At 36.8% G+C, this 27,033-nt stretch overlaps 1 protein-coding gene across 1 annotated transcript in view; it reads right to left on the bottom strand.

Annotated features, from left to right (window-relative positions):
* EYS (eyes shut homolog) overlaps window positions 1–27,033 on the bottom strand; it is an 868,863-nt gene that overhangs the window by 266,582 nt on the left and 575,248 nt on the right. Inside the window, exons 33-34 of the mRNA XM_027698171.1 lie at window positions 11,382–11,572; window positions 9,329–9,420 (exon numbers count right to left, since the gene is read on the bottom strand). Of these exons, the coding sequence (XP_027553972.1) occupies window positions 9,329–9,420; window positions 11,382–11,572 (283 nt within the window). The remainder of the gene's footprint in view (window positions 1–9,328; window positions 9,421–11,381; window positions 11,573–27,033) is intronic.

Raw genomic sequence — 27,033 nt, 5'->3', positions numbered from 1 at the left:
ATTTTGAAGCATGGAAAGGAGTATTAGGCAAGCATGGTGTTGGAAACTGCAATGATAATGGTCGCCTTCTGCTAGAATGCTGTGCGGAGCAACAGCTCACCACCACCAAAACTATCTTTCAGCAGAGAAATAGTCTGAAGACAACCTGGATGCATCCTAGATCCAAGCATTGGCACCTCATTGATTATGTCTTGGTGCAACAGAGAGATGTTTGTGATGTTCATCATACCCACGTGATGCCTAGTGCAGAATGCCAAACAGACCAACGACTTGTGTGCTGTAAACTTAACTTCAACCTTAAGTTCAAACCTAAAAGGGGCAGTATCCCAAGGAGGAGCCTCCAAGTTAACGATCTTCAATCAGCTACAGTGAGAGACAGCTTTCAGGCAAATCTTCAAACTAGGCTCGAAGATCATTCCATAGATCTCTCTCCTGAAACGCTTTGGCAACATATTAAAAATAGCATCCTGCAATCCTCTGAAGAGTCCTTAGGGTTCTCCTTCAAAAAGAACAAGGACTGGTTTGATGAAAACAATCAAGAGATCCAGGAATTGTTGAGGAAGAAGAGAACTGCTCACCAAGCACACCTTGCTCAGCCATCTTGTCATGTAAGAAAAGCAGTCTTTTGTCTTGCGTGCAGCAAGCTCCAACAGAAACTTCGTGACATCCAGAACAAGTGGTGGATCAATCCAGCAGGAAAAATTAAATTATGCACAGATATGGGTGATTACAGAGGATACTATGAGGCCTTGAAAACAGCATACGGGCCTACATACCAGGTCCAAAACGCTCTACTCAGCGCAGATGATCAGGTGTTACACACAGATAAAATTTCCATTCTGAATCATTGGTCTGAACACTTTCAGACTCTTTTCAGTACCAAACGTGTAGTACAAGACTCAGCAATTCAGTGCATTACACAGCAACCGGTGAAGAACGAATTGGATATTGCCCCTACTATGGGAGAAACTCCTAAGGCCATACAGCAGGTGAAAATCGGCAAGGCAACTGGGGTTGATGGAATTCCACCCGAAGTCTGGAAGTATGGGGGCCAAGCACTCCATGCTAAATTTCACGGGTTTGTGGTGAACTGTTGGGAACTAGGCGAACTCCCATCAGACCTTCGTGATGCAGTCATCATCACTTTGTATAAGAAGAAAGGAGATAAATCAGACTGTTCAAATTACCAAGGTATTACTCTGCTCTACATTGCTGACAAAATCCTGGCAAGAATACTTTTGAACAGACTAATACCCGCTACAGCAGAAGGAATTCTACCCAAAAGTCAGTGTGGTTTCAGAGCCAACAGGAGTACCACAGACATGGTATTTGTTCTCAGACAACTGCAGGAGAAGTGCAGGGAACAGAACAAAGGTCTCTATATAACCTTTGTCAATCTCACCAAGGCTTTCGATACTGTGAGCAGAAAAGGTCTGTGGTAGATTTTGGAATGTTTAGGTTGTCCCCCCAAGTTCCTTACAGTGATCATCTCACTCCATGAGGATCAGCACGGCCAAGTCAGATATGGTAATGCACTTTCTGAGCCCTTTCTAATAATCAATGGTGTGAAACAAGGCTACGTTCTTGCACCAACCCTATTCACAATCTTTTTCAGCACGATGCTCCAAAGGGCCATGGCAGACCTCGATGAAGAAGATGGTATCTACATACGATATCGTACTGATGGAAGCCTATTCAAACTAAGGCGACTGAAGGCCCATACTAAGACCTTAAATCATCATGTCCAGGAGCTGCTTTATGCTGATGACGCTGCCCTCGTCGCTCACACAGAAGCAGCTCTGCAGCATTTAACATCCTGCTTTGCTGAGGCTGCTGAGCTCTTTGGGCTGGAAGTCAGTTTAAAGAAGACTGAAGTTTTCTACCAACCTGCACCTCAGGAAGTCTTCCATCATCCCCATAACACCATTGGCGAATCAGTGCTCAAATCAGTCCAGCAGTTTAATTACCTAGGCAGCCTCATCTCCTCGGATGGTAAGATTGACGGGGAGATAGACAACAGGTTAGCAAAGGCATATAGAGCTTTCAGAAAACTCCATAAAAGAGTCTGGCATAATAAACACTTGAAGAAATGTACAAAGATCAGTGTTTACAGAGCCATTGTGCTGCCTACTCTTTTATATGGGTCCAAATCATGGGTCATTTACTACCACCACCTGCGTCTCCTAGAACGCTTCCTTCAACGCTGCCTCCGTACAATCCTAAATATTCACTGGTCAGATTATGTGACCAATACATCTGTTCTAGAATAAGCAGCAGTTACAAGTATTGAGGCCATGTTACTGAGAACACAGCTGTGTTGGGCAGGACATGTCTCAAGGATGAAGGACTACTGCCTCCCTAAAATTGTGCTTTATGGTGAACTTGCCACTGGCTGCCGCAAGAGAGGAGCCCCAAAGAGAAGATACAAGGACTCCTTGAAACAACATCTCAGCCTTGGCCATATTGACCACCATTACTGGTCTACTCTGGCCTCCAATCGGGAGGTCTGGAGACGCGCCATCTGTAACGTTGCTGCTTCTTTTGAGAACGCATGCAGGGTCACTCTCGAGGAGAAAAGACAATGCAGAAAGAATCATGTCTCACCGATACCATCCAAGGTGTCTTTCCACCATGGCTTTTGCAACTGGACCTGTCTATTTCACATTGACCTCTTTAGCCACCAGCATGCCTGTGGCAAATGTGGGTAGAGTCCTTCCCAAATCTTCATTCATGAAGCCTAGCCATGATTCCTTGTTACTTGGGAGAAGAGGCTGAGCCCCAACTGACCACGAACTCCTTTCAAGTAGTTGTAGAGACTGAGCCTCTTTTTCTACAGGCTAAACAACCCCAGCTCCCTCAGCCACTTCCTGAAAGACTTGTGCTCCAGACCCTTCACCAGCTTCGTTGCCCTTCTCTGGACGTGCTCCAGCACCTCAATATCTTTCTTGCAGTGAAGGGCGCAGAACTGAACAGAGGATTTGAGGTAAAGCCTCACCAGTGCTGATTAGAGGGGGACAATTGCTGTTCTGATACTGCTGGCCACACTATATCTGGTACAAGCCAGGATGCTAGCGGCCTTCTTGCCCACCTGGGTACACTGCTGGCTCACGTTCAGCTGGCTGTTGACCAGCACACCCAGCTTCTTTTGCTCTGGGCAGCCTTCCAGACACCCCAAACCTGTAGCACTGCATGGGGTTCTTGCAGTGTCAAGACTCACATTAGGTTTTGGACAAAAATATAATATGAGCTGAAAACTGTTATTGATTGAACATTTATTCTTAAGAAGCACCATCATTTATTTTAAACACTTGACTGCCAAATAGGAAGATAAAGTACATTTAAATTATAAAGTATCTATGAGATAAAGTAAGAAATAAAATTAGTCACAGGAGGGAATATTATTGGCTTGGTTCCCCTTCTACTTATCGGTGAAAGGATTAAAATCTAATTAATTCTCTCTAAATGTGTGGTACATGGTAGCAGAATGAACTAGAAAGCACATATATTTTGACTAGCAAGATTTCAAAACTTTTCCTCTATTTAGTGTGTTTTGATTTTTATTTGAGTTCAATCTCACAGTTCATAAATCAGAGCCTCCTTTGATTCTGGTGCTTTAATCCAGCATTACTGTTTCTTTGGCACTGTCATGTTCTGCTAGTGAGCAGTAGTAGTGTCACTGTGCAACAGAAATCTTCAGCCCCTAGAAATTAGTTTTTCATTTTTGAGCTACTTGTGCCAAAAGTAAATCCTTGGTATTGCAAAGTCAGCATCTTTTCCCTTTCAGAAATATTCCATAATACCCTTTTCAGGGCACAGGTTTCACTTCTTCCTGTTTATCTGTGTGATAGCTACCATAAGTATTTTAGGCTAAATTTCTTTATCTCTGTCCAAAACCTTTTGATAAAAGAATCTTTCTCATTTTCTTGACATTTCATGATCAACTCATTCCTATTTTCCACCTTCAAAATCCAAGTCTTGACACCAGTATTAATATTTCCAAAATTTTCATAATTTTCATTCAATTTTAAATGAAAATACCTCTATATCAAAACTGTATTCTCAAATCAGTTTTTTCATTGACTTAGCATCTCTAAAATGTATATTAGACATTAAATAGCAGATATAACCTAATTAGGACTCAAGATACAGTGGAATTTAGGAAATATAAATGTCATTTTATTACAAGTGTTAATACATCATAAATAGGTTGGACTAATTGTAACAAACCAGACTTTATCCAAGTAAGCTCCATTGAGCTGGGAGAAGTTTCAGACCATATACAAATTAGAAATTATGAGATAATTCAGCACTTGTGTTGTATTTCATTCACCCTAATTTTACACTACACAATTTAAGAGAGACTGAAAAAAAGACCAGTATATCCATGGCTAAGAAAGTATGTTTGTGAGGACCCTGTCAATGGCCAGTTTAGAGATCCAACAACTTCCTAAATTTTTTGTATGGGTAATAATATAAAACAGCCTGCTATGCCCCAAGTATTTCAACAAACATCTTGCAGCTGATGCAAATCCATTGACACCTTCCTTGGGAGGGGCCCAGAAAATTAAAAGACCCTGAAGCTATTTTACATAAAAAATATATTTCTTACTGAATTTTTGTAATATGTAATACACTTTTCTAATTAAGCAGCAGCCATTGCTAATAATATCTTGTGACTTACACTGTTTTTTGAGGATATGGCCCATTAAGTATGTTTTCATTAAGAAGAGTATATGACATTTACATGTTACATGACACAGCAGATGAATGATTTCTTCACCTATATGCTGTTATGTTAACAATGAAAGTCAATGTTCTGCACCTTTGTGATAAAATAAAAAAAGGAATTTGCAATGAAAGTGAAATAAAAAGAGCCAAAGACAAAAAAACAAACAGACAAACAGATTTTGTAGTCAGTTTCTAGATTGATGGAACACCTAGACCAGATTTCTAATCCAAATGGTCTTGGTTGATCAAAAACAAATTTCAAAGTGGACAGTCACATTGAAGGAAGAAGTTGTGTTCATGACATCTACTGCATAACCCATTTAAAAGTGGATAGATATGCTAAAGCAGCAGGCAATTGTGATTTGAGATTAAAAGTAAAAAAATTTTTTTAGTTAATTGAGGAAACTAATTTTATTAGTATCAAGATAATTGCTGGTGAAATGGAGAAGAGTGGGTGAAGAAAAGGAAAATTTCTAATATTGCTGCTGCAGTTTGGGTAGTTTCTGCTATACATGTTATTTTATGAACTTGTTTTTGTGACAAAGATTGAAGAAGATAAATCTTGAAGCAGTTAATAAAGGCAGTTAAGGGTTGGAATGAGAAGATTGTGGCAGTCACTGACTCATTGCCAGTCAAATAACTGTATTTTCAGTACAAAACCAAACATGTAACTTTCCAGTGCGTGAGTCTAAAATTTCCTACGCTTCATAATATCCTGCAGAAATCTAAATCCTGTGGGATATTGCCCATATCCATTTTTCACTGCATTTTTCACTTCCCTGGTAACATTCTAAAGAAAACCAAAATAATAGTCAGACATATGAGTGAAACAGCTACAATGACTTTCATTATAAGACTTAGTACACAACTATACTAGTTTACATCTAAAATGGAACTCTCAGGCACTTCTCTGAGGCAAACCTTGGCAATGTGTTGGTTTTAGCAGCCAATGCCATAAATTAGATTAATCTGATGAAAAATGTTATATCCTATCCCAAATTATTCAAGATATCCCAGATTTTGATGCCAATCCAGTCCTTGTATTATATCCAAATTTAATAAAGTATTTGAATTTTTGTAGTCAAAATATTCCATCATAATGACTTTTAGCATGACTATTCTGGTAAACTATGAGAACTGCATAAAGCACATTGTCTGACAGTAATATGTATGTTTATTTGCAAACATTAGAAGATATGACATTTCTTTTATTCACACCAGTAATTATTTCTTTTGGGTAAAGGAAGCAATAAAATGTTCCCCTTTAAGCAGAAAAGGAAGATACTATCACTATCTAATTTTCACTGTGTTTCAACTTGTACTACACAACTCTCACTACTTTTAAGTCGACTTGTTTCATTTAATACAAAATTGTAGAGGTAGTATATTCTTTGAAAATAGCTTATCTTCAGTAGCTGAAATGCATTTCTTTTAGTGAATTGGAAAGACAAAAATTTTTCCAACATAGGACTACATCAAAAGAGCTCCAAACAATTAGGATTACATTAAGCAGTAGGAATTAGCATTTTCTTTCAAAAAAATTACAAAATCTATTTTTTTATTATTATTATCCACGATGTCTGTTCATAATACTTAACATATGCACAACAAAGAAAATTCCACGCTCTGCACATCCACTGTTAGAATACGCAGTATCTCCTACGTTTTCATCTGGCCTTCGCCAACTTCCCAGATACCATTGTTCAAAACTTACTTATCTCACTGAAAACCAGTTCCTAAAGGAGTAAATGTTTCAAAGTTCTAGAAAGTTGCTGAATAAGTTACAGTAATTTCCCATCAAAGTTATTTAAAGTCTTACTATGCTGTATTACTTTGCAGTTGATTAAATTAAATGCTAAGTTTATACAAGTAATGCATATTTCGAAAGTGACTCTATCAAAGCCAACTGTCAACAATATATATGTAATTGTCAATAAAGAAAAAAAAGTGGTTTTTATATATACAACATATATTTTTTTTTAATTAACTGAAGCACATGTGAAAATGCTTGAGATGAGAGTAAGAAGCAATTCCAAATCTTTCTGACATCTGTGTCACTAAGATTTTAAGTGTTAGAATCATAGAATCACAGAATTGTTTAGGTTGGAAAAGATCTTTGAGACCATCAAGTCTGACTATTGAACCAGCACTGCCAAGTCCAATACTAAACCATGTCCCTAACTGCCATATTTACATGACTTTTAAATCTCGCCACAAATGGTGACTCAATCACTTCCCTGGGCAGCCTGTTCTAATGCTTTACGATTCTTCCTGTGAATATTTTGTTTTCCTAATATCCAACCTAAGCCTTCCCTGGTGCAACTTGAGGCTGTTTCCTCTTGTCCTATTGCTTGTTAGCTGGGGGAAGAGACTGACCTCCACCTCACTACAACCTCCTTTCAGGAAGTTATAGAGAGTGATAAGGTCTTCCCTCAGCCTCATTTTCTCCTGGCTAAAGAGCTCCAGCTCCCTCAGCTATTTCACATAAGACTCATACAATTAGCCTCAGCCCATCAATCCAGTCTGTCCAGATCCCTCTGCAGAGCCCTCCTACCCTTGAGCTGATAAACACTCTTTCCCAACTTGGTGCCATCTGCAGAATGTCATCTTAAAACAATGTCCAAAATCATTTCCAGTCTTCTAAAGTGAATAGAATGATTAACTATTAATTGCTCAATAATTAACCTGAATCACAAAAATGGTATGCATTCCTTCTTTTTTAATAGCAAAAATCAGTGTGGGCCATTTCCTGAGCTGTCCTGAAATAGTGTATTTTCTCTGCAAAGGAAAGAGGATAGCTTTTTCTTCCTTTCCTTTTTAGGCTCAAAAGGAAAGGTGAAAAATAGATATTAGTTTGTTTTTCTTTCCAGCTAGCCTGATTTACAGGTTCAACTTATTTTCTGCTCAATGAAGTGGAGAGAAAATGCATAAAATAAGTGTACTCGCACCATGGTAATTAATGGCTCTCTGAGGGATGACCATGACATGGCAGTTCTAATGCTCCAGCACTAGAGGAAAGGCTGATTTTCTTAAATTCTTCCAAATTGCTGAGGGTTCAGGTATTCATACTTTGGTTTTCTTCAGGATCTTAAATCTTTCTTAAAATGAACAAAAAAAGAATAACGACTGAATTCTAATAGATTTAAACTAGTTAATTAACTAACAATTTTATGTCTCCAGTCCTTATTCACTTTCTTTTCCACTTTGGCATTCTTCCTTAGTTGTCTTTAATGGACTTGCAGAGTACTTGAGTATTTAGCAACTATTCATACAGAAGCTGCTTAATGCCTTTATGATATTTATATCTCTTGTCTAAAAATAATTTTAAAAACTGCCTTCTCTATTTTGACATGGAAAGAGAGTTATAACCAGGACTGCACATGTTATTAGATTTTAGAGAATCCTACTTTTATCAGTGTCATGGAGATAGCTGTGTTTTATTTCTTCCTGGTAAGAGAGGAGCTTACACTTGCTTTTAGCTTCCATTAGCATGGCTTGGTTTATGGTATTCCCTTTCTGGGTGACAAGCACAAGTGCAGTGAATTACTGCCTTTTGTTCCTTGCATTAATTTGTGATGTTACTGTGTGGTCTGGAGCTTAAGTGTGGTTTACCATGCTGGAAAAAATTATGAAAGAGATGATAGCTGAAAGGCAGCAACAAATTTTGGTCCTTCTCACTGACTACTCACTGCCATACCTGAGGTATCAAGGTGCAATATAATGGATACACTCACCACTAGTTTCCCATTGCTGCCCTGCAAAAGTTTTTCATTTAACTATGTTTGGACAGATACAGCTATAAAAGGCTTATTCCAGTAAAAGGCTTTTGTTCCTCCTGTACTCCTCCACAAACTTTTTAAGAAGTAATTTACTCCTGAGAGACGAGCAGACAGCTAGATTTCTTTCTTCTTGCTGGACAAGAGGACTTGAACCTATTTCAACCTACCTAATAGGAACTAGTCACCTGGAGAGCTCACTAGGTGCCTAACTTTCCTATAAATTGAAACTAAGAATTTCTCTTCCAAGGATGTAGATTCTTTCACCACAGATATTTGGCCATTAGACCCATCTATGTTCAAAGAACCTACTACCTATCTCATTTTCTTTTCATTTTATTCGCCTTCAGTTGCAAGTATTGTTACTTTCACAGGAATAATAAATCCTATTATGAGTTGCAAGTCAGTGACAGCAATGGAAGTCATGGTGCTGCTTCTGCCGATCTATCTATTTTCCAAGATTTTTCTATTAGTGACACTCTCATTGTTGGAAATTCGGATATGTCAGGGATTGAGTAGTTTGGACATACTGCGCAGCATCGTCCCTGACTGAATGTTTATGTTTGCTATGGTACACGATTTCAATGAGAGTAAATTTATTTCCTCTAAGCACATCAGGGATTTGATGAGCACTGTCCAACCGTACTGTAGTTTTAAAATTCTTTCCAAGACTTTGTTGTCATCCACACTGCCATAACATGATTTTATAGCACATATTCAGGTATCATTCATGGTTAATGAGATTTAATATCTTTACAGTTTACGAACTACCAAACCTATATGATCTTTGAAACAATTATGAATATAGACAACAGTAAACTTACCTAATTTGCACACTATACTGATGTCCATCATCCACTCTAGCAGTGGTAGTGATGTTTTTGACTTCTGCTGCTTCATCACATAAAAACTGGTACTGCAGAGTGGGAAAAAGTTTTAATTACATTATTTCTAATAATTAAACAATTGCAGGCTTAGAAACTTGAGTTTTAAAATAACAGATGGTTTCATAAAAACCTGAAGGATGTCATGCATATCAAGGAAAACTAATGTTTCATCAAACATCAGGATGTTTGGATCAGGAAGTCTTTTATACCAGAAATGTACAAGCACACTATCTATAATGCTGCTGATGCTTTTGAAAAAGCACGCAGGATCACTCTCAGGGAGAAAAGACAACGCAGAAAGAATCGTGCCTTGCACAGTATACCACCTAAGGAGTCTTTCTGCTGTACCTTTTGCAACCGGACGTGCCTGTCTCGTATTGACCTTTTTAGCCACCAGTGCGCTTGTAACAAACGTGGGTACAGCCCTCCCAAATCTTCGTTTGCGAAGCCTAGCCATGATGATACAAGTACACATACATGCTCCCTAGGCTGCATGAAAATGCTTTAATCTTTGTGTATTGTACAATCAGATATTATGGTTCTGAATTGCAAAGAAATTGACCATCTGCAACCCATCTGAAATTAACATTGGCCACGGGTGAATTTTACTTACCGTTTTATGGCTTCCTTACGCTTCCAAACACGTAATGTAGCATGCAGGCTTGAGCATTTTGGAACGCCATTTAATTTCCTATGCTAATGTGAACAAGCACTTGATTTCATGGTTTGTCTACTTGTAATTGTAACTTGATTGTGAGCTTAGAACTATTTGTTCATTGGACTTTAAATATGCATTTAATTGACCAGCTTTGTGAATGATTAAGTGAATTCAATTAGTTTTAACATGACACACTGGGATCTCTGAATAGATTTGTGTCAATTAAAGTACTTTCATATTTTATGGTTCTTATGATATGTTAGAAAAATATTTTTCTTCATCATTACATTACCATGAATACAAGTAAGATGGACTTAAAGCTGTCAACATTTTCTAAACCTTTGATAACTTCCTGCCCATGACTAATCTCATTTGTTCTGGATAAAGATAGTCACCATATAACAAAAGACAGTAAATCACAATATAAAGAAATACAGAAAAATGTTATTTTCTTCTTTTTCTGTTTATCTTCACTTTATATATCTATTTAGTATGGTCACGCTTTTTAAACATAAGGCAAATATAATTCAAATATGCTCTTTCTAACAGTCATTTCATGGTTCTTACAGAAGAAGGATATATTTACAGGTAAACTTTTTGGACATTTTTAGCAGGAAAAAATGTGAGAAAAGTAATTTTTCTTTTCATATCTTTTTATAGCCTCTTTAGTATCTGCCTATCTCTTCATAAAGCTCGGGTTTTAGCTTTTCCTCAGAAAAGAAGGAATAATTTGCCAAAGGCAAAGGTATACCATGGTCACATTTTATTCCTTAAAGTTTATAAACAAATGTATTCCTAGTTAGTCTGTCCATGAAAGTAAGGCAATTTTTTTTTCTTATTATATGGAACTGTAGTTTAAATAACAAATGAAGTTAAAGGTTTCTACTCAGAGACACACAGTAAATTTTCCTATGACACTTTCAATTCTACAGCCTCCCTTATGATAATTTTAATGAAGCTGTACATGAGGTTCAGTAAGTTTAAGCTTCATATATAAAATACAATAACTTAATTATCACTTTGAAAGACAAAACTTCATTCTTTATTGTTGTGTTTTAATATGTACTTTTTGTATGAGATTCCAAATATAATCAATATAAGATCTTCCTTAAGCCCCACCTCTTATGAGACATATCAATTGTATTAGCCATGAACTGAGCATAACAGACAGCAAGTTTGGTAACTATTTTCCTTAAAATACTAAAGAATGTCAAGATTCTCTGTAGATTTATTTACTATCTTCTACAGTAAGAAAAAGAAAAAAATATTAAAATTTTTACAAATCCTTACTTTTATTTACTTCTCTTTCAGTGGGATACTTTGAGGTCTTACCTGTAAGGTACCATTATTGATGAAAAGTCGAATTAAAAAATGTTGTATTGTTTCTGGGCTCTGTTCAATATTTAGGAGGAGTCCATGAGGATTACAGGTCTTAAATTGCAGATGGATGAAGTTTTGTATGTTCAAATGTAAGCCTTGAAATTCCAGGTAAGAATTGCCATAATAGCGAGCATAACTAAAATCTGTAAATAGAATTTTGAGAGATATAAGGTTTTAAACACATTTTTCTTCTTCACATACTGTTTTCTTATTCTGCTAATGGTAGCAAAGACATACGGTATTTTTTTACATCTGTCAAGGAGACAGACATGAATCTGAAAATTGATGTTAGTTTTCTTCTGTCAAAGATAACACAGAGTGTTTATAAAATTACACATAAAGGTTTGGTCAAATTATATTAAGCAGGCAACTAGGATCAATGCATGAAAAAACAATAGGCTATGAAGATAATAGCACTTGGTACATATCTGGTAGCTTTGGCTCAACATAAGTCAAGAACAGTTTTTTTTCAAAGTTAGGTGTTTTAATTAAAGTTAAATCCAGGAATTAATGGGTTAGAAATCTTTACAGAAACTACATGCTATGGAAAGGGAGCAAGATATTCTACAGCCTAACTATGAAAGTGACATCTCAAATACATCAACTATTTTGTTCTAAGACAAACAATGTGGGGCTAGGGTGAAAGCTGAAAATATCCATTGTGAATACATCTAGCTTGTCTGTTTGATTTATCTAGATATCTCTTACCCTTCAGCACCCTGTGCTGTACCTTGCAAGGGCACATGCAGCTCTTATTTAAATGGAAAAGGTATGTGGAATCATGGCTTCAAGCCCATCAGAGGTAACAGAGCACTACACTTAAAATGACCTCTTTTAATTTTTATGTTCTCTCTCTTCCCCCCTCTTTCCTCTTCTCCTTTTCTTTCTTTTCCTTTCCCTTTCCTATCCTCTTCTTTTTCTTCTCTCCTTCCTTCTTTTCTTTCTTCCTTCCTCTCATTCCCTTGCTTCCCTCCCTCCCTTTCTTTTTTCTTTCTATTTCTTTTTTCTTCTTTTCTTTTAGTTTCTCTTTGTTTTGTTCTATTTTCTTCATTTTTCTTTGTTTCTTATTCTCTTTCTTGCCCTCTCCCTCTCTTCTATTTTCTCTTCCCCTTCCTTCCTTTGTTTTTTCTTCCCTTCCCTCTCTTTCTCTTTCCGTCCTTTCTTCTCTCTTTCACTGTGTTGTATTTTTACAAGGGAAGAGTATTCAACACGAAAAATGGGTACCCATTCATACGGAAATGCAGTCTTGCATTTAATTTTTTTACTCGTCATGTACTCAAACTGAGACTCAGATCACTACCTTTATGTGCTTTTGAGAACTTAAATATGTGGGCCCCTCCCATCCATGTGACAGGAGGAGTTAAGTATTTTGATTTTTTGCAGGATCAGGTTTATGCTTTAGGCTCATTTGAATCACACAGCATACAATTATTTGTTTGATCAACTTTATAAAGCAGATAAAAATTTAAAGAAATACTAAAAATTCACCTATCATGTGAAAAACATCAGTGCAACAATATGAACTTAGATACAATATACGAAATATAACAACTGAATAATTCTATTTCAATTTGTTCAAATGTCATAGAATCATCTGTAGAGGGATTTTGAGTATCTTTTCTGTTTCTATTTTACAAAACAGACAAAATTTTAATCTGTTGTGACACCAACTCCAATAGCAAATACATCATTATATGTGCTAAAATTCTCAATGTCAATGATACTGGGATAAAATAAAAACTATTGATGTTGAACTCCCATATATCACTGTAAGAATATACTGAATTTTATCCTTTCATGACTTTTCAGAAACCTATTTAAAAAGTCAAAGTCACTGTGGTCAAATCCTAAACAAAGCCCTTAAAAAATTCTCAGTACTGTAAGAAAATCAGTATTATACACACACATAGAACACACAGTAAAATAGACCAAAAATTTCAAGCAATACCAATCAATGATCAATGCTGCAAAAAACCCCTAAACACCAAAAACAGCAACAGCAAAAAACCCCTTATAATTTTAAATGTATTTAATCTTTAAAAAGTCTCTTTTGTCTTAAATTTTACAGACAGGACAATTGCTCCAAGAATAGGTTTTAGAGAATTATCTCCAATCCCTAACCCTTGTTTGGTTTCCTTCCCGAGCTAGCCACTGAGCTCTAAATCTTTCTCTCATTGCTTTTGCCCTGAACTACTCCTGCACATGGTTTTGCTTCTTCCAAGGAACCTCTCAGTTATCCCCACAGTCTTTAGATACTGATATCTAACCTCTTATATATATATATATCAGAGATATACTGATATCTCTTTTTCATGACTCCAGTTAGGAGATAAGCTTGGCTGAAAGACAGCAAAGTTGCACAGAATATCTCTTTCCTGCAGTCCTCCTTCTGTCATCTTCTCAATTTTTTACAAGTGGGTTGTTTTTATTTTTTTGTGTTTTTTTCTGCACTGTTCAGCATATAATAAAGTAAACGTGAGAAAACGTCAAAACTACATCAGCTCCTCAGTGTTTTGCTAAGAAGAGTAAAATCTGTAATTGTGAGTAGAATAAAAAGGTGGGTAAGGGAACAAAGCAGTTTATTCATGATTCCTGAAACTATAATCTAAATCTGAGGACAGACTGGATTATCTACTAAATTTCAAGGAAGACCAAACAAGCACAAGCTAGTGGCATCTACATTTAGCTTTCTATGTATAATTGCAGCAAGCACCGCAGATAAAAAATGGGCTTTTTTCTAACTGACACCCATTTCTATTTATCTTTATATGTCCACAAGTGATGATGCCTTGCAAGCCAATACAATCCATTATTCCATGTATTTGAGGTTAGTTTGGCTTCTTTTGGGAAATACGTTTGTGCTCCTAAACAGAGAACTTCACAAAAGAATTATCTGCAGTAAAATGACTACAATTGCTCTATGTCCATAAATATGGAAAGAGTTAATGAGAGAAAGCACTGAAGAATATTTAGCAGGCTCCAGGTTTCTGTGAAATCCATAAAAACATACTACTCGAATCATAAATAGGCTACATACCTTCCCACAATAGCTATTAACATAAACCACTGGTGTGGTTTTACCTATTAAGATTCTCACATTGTTTGTAACGGTACACAATCTCTTCTTATAAACATAAGCTTTGCTTGTAATCCTTCTATATATAACTTTTTCGTTTGACCTCTAGATCTGGCTTCCTAGATTACTTTTTGTCCTAATGGAGACTGCTCATCACCCAAGCCTTTAGAACAAAAAAGGAAAAATTGAAGCTGTATTTTATCTTTCACTATGAATGTCTAACACTTGCTTTCCTAAGAAACAGGCAAGCCCTTTGGCCTATAAAATCCTTTCAGCTGTAGCTTGCTCCCCTGTGTACATACAGCTCTGTGTTTTTCTCTTTACAAGAATTCATGTTAATGTCAGAACGTTAAAAGGTTTGAGATCCAGCTGTAATGGTAAGAGGATACACAGGCAGATCTACAACCCAGTTCACTGTCAAGGTTCATTAACTCTTGCCACTACCTACTGGGTTTCTCCATTCCAATGAGTTTCAGCTGCACCAGCTTCAGAATGGAGACCTGCAAACTTAAAATTTTTTGAAAGCCACACAATTTTAAGTCTTGGTTTTTAGAGGCAGGTAGGGATAATAAAAACTTTTAATATGTCCATGAGCACGTGCTCCTGGTGATGGAGCTTTTGTCTCCGTATATTTCTATGTCTAATGCACACCCTGCTGTTTGCATGGACTCAGGCACAAAGAGGATTATGATGATGATTTTTTTCTTTATTCTGCTATTCTCTTTTGTTATGCAGCACCTTGGAACAAAACACTTGTTTAAGCTATCGGTCTTCCCTTTTTCATTGACACATCCATCACATCTTTTGCTATTCTTTTAATTAGAATTATCTTACAAAATTCAAAGAGACAGCATCACTACCTGTGGGAAGAACTCTGTCATGAAAAATCTGAACAATTAATTTGCTATTTGAAATTCTTATTTATTTTTATGAAGAAGGGACACATCTCTTAACAGTATAAAACCATGGTAATAAAAAGGTTGTTTAAAACTGGGGAATGCCAGGTGAAAAAAAAAGTTTCAGAAAAGCCAAGCAAAGAAGTCAGAGCAAGGACTGTTTCACAGGTCTGGCTGCAGACCTCTCCAGCTCAACAGCTGACTTCCAATGGCTGTCTATGGCTCAGGCTTACACAAACAGCATGCAAGGAACAATGCTTCCCCTGGGACAGCCTGTTAGTTTCCACCCTAAAAAGTGCCATGGCTTCCTCAGCCAGGGTGTGCTCATGGTTCATCACACCTGCTACCAGCTTCCATGGGCCTGGCTGTCAGGCAAGGCCCCTCCAATGGCCACATCAATGGTTGTACCATCGGCTGCCCTGCATGCCGTAGTCACCTCTTACCCCTTGCTGAGAAGGCTGGAAGCTTGTGATCTCTGGCAGCAGGAGGACAGTTTGTGATTGACCAGCAAACCTGCAGCTGCCCAGGGCTTTGCTGAAAGCAAACAAGATTGTTCAGGAGATCTCTCAGAGCCAGCTCAGCCCAGAGCTGATAATTGCAGAAGGGGGCAAAGATGAGTGAGAGCATTACTGAAGACTCTCTTCTGTGAGGTGAGAGTCACAGAAGACAATAAGACAGTCCAACTTGATGTCCTCAGAGGCTTGTCTGGTCAGTTGGCTGTCTGGTAGGGTCAGGATCTGGGATTCTACACAGGGACCAGCAAGGTTTGCACAGCTCACACATGGTTAACCCTTGTTACTCTTCCCTGTGGGCACCAACTATGATGCCAGGGTAACCCAGTGCATCAGGAGTGACTGCAGAGCTCTAGATGTGGGGGAGAAAGGCATGGGGGCCCTCAGTCCTGCCATCAAGGAGGAAAGTCTTACAGGGAGGTAGAACCTACAGTCAGGCTCTTTGTAGAAAGGAATAACAGAAGGATAAATGAAAGTCCTAAATATGAACAGATATCTTGCCACAGTAGAAACATGTTTGCTGTCCTAACTACAAAGAATTAATGTCTCCTTGGTTTTTTTTAATGTCACAGAATATCAAAGCAGAGTTAATAGATAATATTAGTAATATGATACCTTTTTTTTGTTACCACTTTTAGAAACTTCTGTTTCATGTGTCCTATGCACGTAACACTGATTTCTTGTTTTCTTTTTACTCTCAGTATGCTGAAAGTACCTCAGCTTTCATTTTTCTTATATTTCTGGGGGTTTTCTTTTGAGATGCCATATATAATGAGTCATGTCAATCATTCTCATTTGCATTCTAAAATAAGGTCAATCTTTCCAGCAAGTTGTGAAAAACAGCCACAGAAAAATAACCCATAAGTTTTATTTTTAACTCCCTTAAATACAATAACCTACTTCATATTTGCAATCAGCATTTAAAAGGTTCCACTTTATTTTCAATTGTCTCATTTACTTCTATACATTTTATTTAATCCCTTGAGCTGAAATACCTTAAAGGCAGAGTAGAACAATGATCTCCAACTATTTCCAGTTGCAATGCTATTTCACTGTGCTACGCCTCACCGTTGGTTCCACATAACATATCCAGTTACAGTGAACCTATGTTTAATGCTGTCACACAAGTCTGTGCTGCATGAGTAGCAGGGAATTATAGTTGTTTTTTTCTCTGAAAGTTGAAATATTCTCTAATGTGGCATTAGACAACAATAAAATATGGTTAACATCTAGAACTGTTGCCAGTGCAGCCCACAAGTAGCTTTCAAGCAAAGAAAAACAAGTTACAAATAAATGCTTTTTACTATTCCTTTTTCATGCTTTCACAGAGCCATAGACTTGAGTAGACTGCAAAACTCTTCTAAAGGAAAACTATGACTGTTTTAGCGCTCCTATAATTCACAATTCTTCACTTCTAGCCTAAACATACACATACACACATGCACAAACACATGGATATAATTCAGCTGCCTTAAAGGTATGGAACATCAGATCCTAAATCCCAGGAAGCTCTTTTTATTTTTCTGCAGTTATTGTATATCTTTCTTTTCCTCATGCGTGCATCAGTTATGTCTGTCGATCCAAGTTTTGATTCTTAACTCCTTCACGTCCAACAGTCATTCTGCAATGCTGTCGGTAATGAGATCTGCACTTACCTTCCCTACTCACACTATAAAGGGGACAGTTGGCTACATTTTCTATTAATTTTCACTTCTCCCCTCATTCTGCTCAAGACTTACAATTGGAAACAACAAAAAACGATACATATAAAATTTTCTTTTTAATATTTTTCAATTTTTAAAAAAATTAAAATACTGACTGCAGAGAACTTAAAATATGGTAAGTCTTGACCCCTTCTTGAACTCAGGGAAAACAGGGGCAGAGTCTTCTAGCAATAACCCATTTAAACTATAGAAGGCACTTGGAATGTAATTAGTGCAGGAAATTGTTTTGTTATTGTCAATAAAGTGTTATTAGTTTCTAAAGCAGGATTCTGGTTCATGCTCAAATGTAGATTTTAAATTCAAATCCAATGCCTGATTATGACCATTAATTGCAACAACAGCTTAGTGAGATTTACTGATACTTGTGTGACTGCCATGTGGGCTAGCTCATCAACATACAGATAATAGAGAGAGGTGTTAAGTTTATTGCAATCAGCAGGTGAATAGAAGAGATTCTCTCACTGAAGACATTAATATATATATATATATATGTAAAAATCAGGAAAAACATCAGCAGTGTGTAGTTCTGCTTCACCTAAAGACTGTGTTATTTTTTTCCTTTTTAAATATACTACAAGGGACACAGAGAGAATCAAGTATTATTACCCCAGAAATCAGGAGCAGCTCTTACCCTGGGAATAGTTTGACTTGCTCTCAGCAGAACGTCACAAGCCTTGCTAAAATCTTTTCCTCCTGCTGCACTTTCTACAAAGTGTTGGCAGCTGGCACACAGCCAGCACCGAGCCCAGAGCCACTGCTTACGTGTTGATAAACCCCATAATTAGAAAGCATTAGATCCACCACTTGGAGAGAAGTAGTTGTATCCATAAGAAACCAAGCTTTTTGCCCTTTACTCTTATTTTCGGTCTCCTATAACTAGACTTTGAACAAACAGAACTGAACTAATTTTAACATATTATCAACTATTTTAAAGATTACGATAAATATCAATGGTCAAAGCGTGACATGCACATAACACGACTTTAAAATGTCCTTTATGGTACTAAAGGCTACTCCAAAGAGCAGTTATCTGCCTATTATTCAGAATAAAAAATATAGATGTGAGTATCATGATAATCAAGATCCTGCAGTGTATTGCAAGAATTGCACAGTGAGAGCACAAGTTTTTAAGTCTATAATACAAGAAAAAATACATCAGTAATCATCCTTTACTCTCAATACCAAATCAATAACTTAAGCAAGACTGTTTTTTGACTGGAAAACAAATAAAAAGAGTCGTTATGGAATCCAGAACAAGACAATATTTCTATCTGGCCAAATCCACTGGTAGAAGTGATAGATTTTTTGAATTTTTTTTCATGGTGTTTTGTCTTTCTATTGCAGTCAAAAAAACCAAAAAACCAAACAATTAGGAAAGTGCATGAACTATCCAACTATGGAATTTGCTCGAAAATGACACTTACAATAATATTGTTTATTCTATGCATTTATAGTTGAGGATTCATACATAGTATCTAGCATGGCAGAAGAAGAATGGAACACTCCTTGAATAATTTCTTCTTGTTTCAGACCCAAACCTTTACAGATCCAACATTTTGTTTTGGTAATTCAATTTTGTCTTTTGCAAATAGGAGTGACACTAATGACCCTAATAGTAAAGCCATGGCGCTCTGAAATAATACTTCATTCATTCCTTCTGGTGAAACTGTGACTCTTTCAACTAATATCTTACATATAGTACTGTGTTCAGTCTATCTATGTCTCTCTGCTTTCCTTTCCCGCCGAGAGACAGTGCAAATATGCAGTTGTCTTATGAAAGCAATACTAAAGTACTCAGTTTGGAGTGTGGAGACTATTATTTCTGCTTCCTTCATCTTACGTCATGTATTAGAAGCCTGCAGGCTCTCTTGTGGACTGGTATGCAATTTTTTCTTGCTTAGGAGTTGTAATGAAGACCTGCATGCACACAAAGCATCAAGGAAAAAAACCTCAGTACTATTGTTCAGATGGATGTCTTCAGATAACTTATTTGGATTTAATTCAGAAAGATCATAGAGTGATGGCTAGAATAGAAATTGCCATACTAAAATTTATAGTTAATTCTGCTTGGGTTGTAATTACTTACCTTTAAGTGCAACAACTACATCTTAGAATCAAGACAGAATTAAGAAGATAATTAAAAACAGTATCTACTCTTGATACTGTTTATCTCTAAGGTAAAAATGAAAAGAAACCTCAATTCCTATTTTGCAGTGAATATGATTAGTTTTAGGCCTGTAATAGGAAAAAACCCAAACCTTTCACAGAATCACAGAATGGATAAAGTTGAAAAGACCCTAGTGTGTTGTTTTGTTCTCCCTCTTCAAGAAGGGTAATCCCAGAGCACAAGGCACAGGACTGTATGCAGAAGATTCTTGAATATCTTCAGTGAGGGAGACTCCACAACCTCCCTGGGCAATCTGTCACAGTGCTCAGTCACCTGCACAGTAAAGAAGTTCTTCCTTGAATTCAGGTGGAACTTCCCATTCATCAGTGTCTGCCTATTTCTTCCTGTCCTAGTGCTTGGCACTGCCAAGAAGAGCCTGTATCCATCCTCTTGGCAGCCTTCCTTCAGATGCTTATTTACACTGATGAGGCCCCCTCTCAGTTATCTGTTCTCAAGGCTGAACAGATTCAACCCTCCCAGCCTGTCCTCATAAGAGACATGCTTCATCCCCTTAATCATCTTCATAGTCTCTGTTTTGCTACATATTTCATCTGTTATCATAAGCAAAATGTCTTCATTATATTGAGTGAACAGTCTATCTTCACATATTAGAAATCTACAGTCATAGTTACTTTTGTGATGTACACCATTAATCAACTGCTCCACTATGTTTTTTCATATGTATTTAATTATAAAACACAAACTAACTTAAAATATGAAAAAACACCTGTTTCTCTGCTTAGATTTTGCACCTATTTTTACCAGAGGTGTTACAACACTGCTGATGTCCTTATTAATTGGAGTCATTCTCTTCCTCTGTTGTAGTATATGGGTCACAGAAATCACTGCACAACATCATGAACTGTAACAGAAATCATGCCAGCTTTATATAGTTTTTAGCTTTACAAAATATTACTCTTCCTGTGTCATGGTTTTCCTCTACTAAGGAGTTACTGTAGATGGAGACAATGCTCTGACAACTGCTATTTGGCAATTCACTTACAAGGCAAATCAACTGAGATTGTCCATAGCTTTAACAAAGTAATCTATTTCTTTATTTGTTTTTCAACAATTTTCTTATGGATATGAAAGTTTATTCCAGTCAAAAATATTGCTACAGCAACAGAACAATCACTGTTTCAAATTTATACTTAGTAACCTTTACATAATTTTCTGATGATGATTGTTTATATTGCTGAAATTATATTAAGTAGAATTAATATCAATTATATTAAGAGTAAATATAGTGTATTTTCTATATCTTGTGCATAGCACTAAAATCAGTCTGTATCTTTATCCTCTAACAAATAAAAATCTTTGTAAACAGGGTGAACGTAAAGTACCACCTCGTCTGCTTTCGATATCTTCAATCTATACGAAATGTAAACAATTAAGGCAGAAATAGTTGGGGAAGGACTGAGGTACAAAATTACAATTTGCATAGGAGCTGGAAATAGTCTAATTTTACAGCCAGGCCTTTGCAGAATTCTTAGTTGTTGCTTTTCTGTTATTCAATTTTCTGTAAAATCTGGCAATATGCCAAGTACTTCCATCTAAATGTACTTGTTAACTCTCACAGAAATCTAAAATTCACTTCTGGTAAGCCTGTTGTTTACCTATCCTATATAAAATACAATTTAAGAAAAACAACACTGTCCCTAGCGCCTCCAAATAAAGATTACTCAGGAAAATCACACTACAAATACTGCCTTATTCTTAAATACCACATAGCAACAGTCACTGAGGAATTTTTGGCAAACACTAGGTTCTGTTTTGACCAAAACAGAAAGAAAAATATCTGCAAAAATAGATTATTATTTGGGAGTTAGAGCATGCTATATTTAATTTCTTTTGAAAGTTAGAGAGGAACTGTCAGCAGATATAGACAAGGATAGAAAAAAATCCCTTATTTACACCAAATAAAATTTGGAAAATAATATTCATTGTAATCTTGAGTACAACGGCATTTTATTTACCCAACTGTGTTCAAAATTCTCTCCAAAATCCTAGTTTGATTTATTAGAAATGTTAAGCACATTAGATGCAATCTATTAGAAACAAGTAATTTCAGAGATAAAATAAAAAACTAAGAATAGCTATCTCTTATTTGTATGATAGATATGATTTTCAGCAAAAATATTCATGTGAAAATAACTTGTTTAAAGAGAAGCACTACAGTATTTAAGATCTATTGTTTTCAACCCTTAATCTGTCAAAAGTAAAAAAATAGTTGCAGTGCATTTCATAACAACAGGAGCATGTGCTCTACACTCTTTGGAGAGCAACAGTTGTTAATAAAAACCAGAAAGACCCTGGAATGCAAAGGCAGGCTTTGTCCTGAAAATTGATATTATTTCAGCACACAGAAATTTAGTGTAATCTATTGTATGGTACCATACAATGCTTGTATTACCTAGGGTGGTCTTTCCAGTATTAGAGAAATATTGGTTCTAAATGTTGATGTCATTCACTATGTCTTCATTAACTGGTTTGCAAAGGTCCTTTATTTCTTTCTCTTTACAGGATGGCAAATTTATAGTCAATTTGGTTAACTTAAGTAAAATTAAACCTAGCTAATAATGACTATGCTCAACATCCCCAAGTGAATTTCTTTATATCTAATATAACAAATAAATGTTGGAGAAATAGTAAAAAAATCCTGAAAAAAAATCAAACATCTAGCTTGTGTCTTTTATAGCCCTCCCCAAATTATTGTTTTTCAGTTGAATACATTTAAATTATTGGATGCTACATAAACCAAAACATCAGAAATTCATCTTATGTCTTTCAAATGTTCAAATTCAAGCTTTTACATGAAGGCAAAATCTCAGTGTTACCAATTGTTAGTATGAAAAATTACATTCTCAAGAAGAAAAGTCTGTGGCTTATGTTTTCATCAGCTTCATTATGAAACTTTTCCTTTGGCACAGTTTCAAGCTTTATCAACTTTCTAAGGACAGAATCAAAAATGGCCTGATGTTTAAAACTTCGTTGCCGTAAAGGTCTAATGGGAATTATATTCCTGCTGCACAGGAAATGAGTTAAGACAGCACTAAACTAATCAGCACATTGAGGTTTGCAGCTTTAAGTTCTGAGGGTTTAAAATCAGCTCCCCTATTTAAAGTACAAAGCAGACTTTTCCATCCATAAAAAGCACAGTGCTAAGCCCTCTGACGGAATGAAAAGCATTTTCTTCTCCTGTAGGTAGCAGGCATATTTAAAACATGACAACAATTCACACACACACATTACATTCAAAGAAGAGACACAGATATTACAAAAGCCCTCTACCTGAAGAAGTTTAATCTACAGCTGTCATTGTCCTTAGGAGTGTTATGGATCACATTTATGTCTTAATAATGCCATTCTGCAGAGTTGAATACAAAATCCTCTGGAACAGAGAAAAGGAGGGATATGTCCAAGACGTTTAGCTACAACCTAGTGAACAAGGCTGTCACCTGGCTAGAAACCTCAGAGGACTTGTGGACTGTGAGAGGATTTTGACTGTATGACTTTAACCGGACCACCAATACAGACAAGAACAGAATTTAGGTCATCTCTTAGCACCAAGAAATTCTATGTTGTAAAAAGAGTGCATCATTTTTGGATGGGTGCTGAGAAAACATTTGTAAGAATCAAGGAGAGGAGATACACTTGCAAATGAAGTCTGGAAAAGACAATGTAAATATGGTGGTTTATATCGGTTGCATTATGCCTAAAAAGAAAAATAAAAAAAATCACAGAGCTTTAATGAGTTAAACCTCTTATTTAGTCTGGAAAAAATGTATAATCATATATACTAGGCTCAAAATAATCAAAACCACTGTAAAAATAATTATCTAAAAATTCTAGGTTTGCAAAATAATGAATATTCTGCTTTTGTTTCTTTATATAATTCAGGGAATTACTGATTAAGGAGCATCTCCACTAGAGTGATCACGACCAATTCCCTATACTGTGTCTTTCTGCCCCTCAAAATGGGATCAAGACCTATGCAGGACCTGTGAAATTAGGTGTTTTCAAGGAATAACCCAAAATCTGGAAATGAAGTAGGAAACAATCTAATGCTAGATAACAAAAAACAGGGAAGACAGTGACTGGTACTCTAACCCCTCCTCATCTTCCAGGTATCTGATTAAAGACTACATGCAGATCTGTCTGCCTGGAAGCGGAAGGCCAGATATTTATGCTGTGCATTGTCATGTACAATTGCACTTTCAAAGAACGAAACAGGGATCATTATTCTCTTTTACAGCAGTGCCACAAAGGTGATGATAGTGGTACTGTTCATCTTTTATGCCACAAAGCACTTATTACACTGTTCAGTCAGTTGGAGACACAGGTTAACTTTTTTTCTGTGTCTAGGACTCAATATCTGTGCCTTCTATGTATTAACAAATGTTCTAGCTACTAGACAGAAAGCTAGCCCAGGGGGTATTTTGTCCCTCAGAGTGACAAAATCCATGAAAATATATAAGTGAGGAGAAAAGTATAAATTTTGTAGCCTTAGATGAGGGCACTTACCTGAGAGAAGAGAGGCACAGGATGGTTTTGATTTGCTTTATGGTAGATTGGGATAGAGAAACTTCTATAGCATGATTTACCTGAATAATTTTAGATGCATTCCCTGAGATGAATCACACCCTAAAAACATCTGTTTTTCTGCATAGAGACAGTCTAGAGTCAGACTCCAAATCCTGCCATAGGCAAAAGTGAAAACACCATCTACGTGGCAACTAGAAATCCATGTTTTTAAGGTTTCATAGCACATGTTATGCAATTAGTATGGAAATGCCACCTTAATGTTAAGGGGGACCCCTGGTGGCCTAGTGGTTAGCATGCAGGACTCTCACCTCTGGGACCCAGGTTCGAATCCAGCCAGTCCCCCGGGCAGATGGAGTCCGTTAGGCCTGTGAGGCCATCCATCTATGAGAAGGTCACTCTAAAAACAAAACCTACGTCCTGAGGACCTCACTGCCATTGTCCAAGCTTGCTTGGCCCCAGCAGATGAACCTTAGGATTAAAGGGTGGGCTCAGTTCAGCGCAGGCTGTGTCTCACCTAAAAAATCCATTGCGCAGGCTGGAAAGGTAAAAGACCTTTCCCCAAATCTTCGGTCGCGAAGACTGGCCATTACACACATTACACCTTAATGTTAAAATTGTTATACAATAAAGTCTTCCTAGTATCTATCCCTTTTCTTAGCTGTTATGCTCGCCCTTCCTGTGCCCTGCTGGGTCCTAAGGTTGACTCTTCAGTCTTCCTCAAGAGAAATAGGGGTGGGAGGTTGTAGGGGAGGTCACAGTGAGCTGTCAGCATTCTCAGGTCTTCACCAGAAAAAGTGTCACATTTATTTCTCCTCAGGCTTGGTCACTTTTTAAATGTTTCCCTGTCACAACCTCCTTCCTTCTCCTAGACTGCCAGCTACAGCCTGACAGTGGCCTCCAGCCCCACCTCAGCCCTATACACACAGCGGGCTGTGGTTTGTCAGGCAGTGAGAGGTGGGGGATGTCACCCCCTCCCCAGCAGGGTCACCCCAGAGCTGAAGCTGGAGCAGGGGAGGTAGTAGCCACTGACAGCAGCACAGGGGTTAAACCAGCAACACCAGCTGAGGCCAGAGTGAGTCTGAGCCCCTGAACTGCCAGGTCAGTGCTCAGCCAGGACAAACCCTTGCTGAGGGCAGAAAGCATATTTACTGGGCTGCACTGATGACCTAGATCCCATATGGATAACATAATTAATCTCCAAGGTAAGTCATGATGATGTCTAAAGTCTTGCTAAGGGCTAACTATGGACTCTTAAGGATCAAGTGTAAGTATCTATTGCAATTTAAGCAAGCAAAGCTGACTTTTCTGATGTTATTAAAAATGAAGCGGTATAGTTTTCCAGATAAAATAAAGAAGTACTACTGCTTTTCTGGACACTGAATTAAAGAATTCAATACCCAATTTGTCTTATATATCTATTCAATACATTCCTACATATTTTATCACACCAATTCCTTACCCCATTCTTTGTTGTTTATTTAAAACTCATCTGAAGTACTAAACTGTATACTCGAACTTTGATTAGAAAAACTCCTGCTCTTTCTGCTCAGCTGAAAGGACAGAAGAAGGGATACCACATCAGGATTTTATTGATCACTGAGTAGTTTCTGGTTCTAATTTCTATGTTAATCTATAAAGTAATAATATATGGTAAAATTTTGCCCACTGGTGATTCCAAACAGAAGTCTCTGACATTACTGAACCAGCAATATTCATATTTCATTTTCTATGAAAAATAATCTATTATGGGCAAGTTCCTTGCACCCTCTCTTCTATTGAGCAAGTCCTTTAAATTTTAGAAAATGAAACTAACCATTTCTAAAAAATCTTGAGAGACTGTTTACTTTTCAGTCATCAGAATCAAATGGAGTGTGTCAAGAACCTTCACTCTATTAAGTAAATAAATGTTAAAATTGCTAGTATTGCCAAGGTAACAAAAAAGATTGCTCCTGGAAGACATTATAATACATGTTCAGATTCATCCATAGATTAATAAGGAAAAAAGGCTATTTTAAGGTTAATTCCAAGCTAGCAGAAAACGCAAGAAACCACGTCTTATATTTTGACTGCACTGGGTTTAGTGTTGCAAATCACCTTTTAGCTGTGTCAAATCTATCATAAGTATTACTCAAGGGTTTAAGTATGATGAGTTCCAAATTTTTATCTGTGTTTTGATCTCAGGTATAATTCCTAGTTAAAACCTAATCTAAATAAAACCACAGTCTGATTAATCAGTGTGTCATTAGTTTGTGTAAGTTAACATATCTACTTTTATATTATCAAAAATAGCAGCCTTCTATGGTTGTTTAGTGTTGACTCTAGATATTTTACATCTTATAAGGGGAAGGGTACATATCATACGCATTTTATGGAATATTTCTCTATCCTCATCTATTTCTTAGTTCCTGACAGAAATATAGTGTCTTAAAAATTTTGTATATATAATACTTCAACAAAATTAAATTTTGCCATAGAAGCCTGTTGTCATTTATGCCTTCTGCTGCTCTTAGGACTTTTTTTACACAGTTTGGTTGGTACAGCTAATCTGTAGTGCTTAATAGAACCGTAATAAGGAACAACTACATTTAAGCTGATGAATTTTCTCACAGTTAATTTTAAGGCAAGAAAAAAAATGCAGTAGTAGTTCATACATGTAATGAAACTGCTGTTGTTGCTTGGCAACC

Source organism: Neopelma chrysocephalum, unplaced genomic scaffold (assembly GCF_003984885.1).
Source record: "Neopelma chrysocephalum unplaced genomic scaffold, ASM398488v2 Primary Assembly neopelma1_23b, whole genome shotgun sequence".
NCBI classification, from domain to species: Eukaryota; Metazoa; Chordata; class Aves; order Passeriformes; family Pipridae; genus Neopelma; species Neopelma chrysocephalum.
The sequence above is the reverse complement of the archived record's forward strand: the minus strand, read 5'-3'. Positions and strand labels throughout refer to the sequence as shown.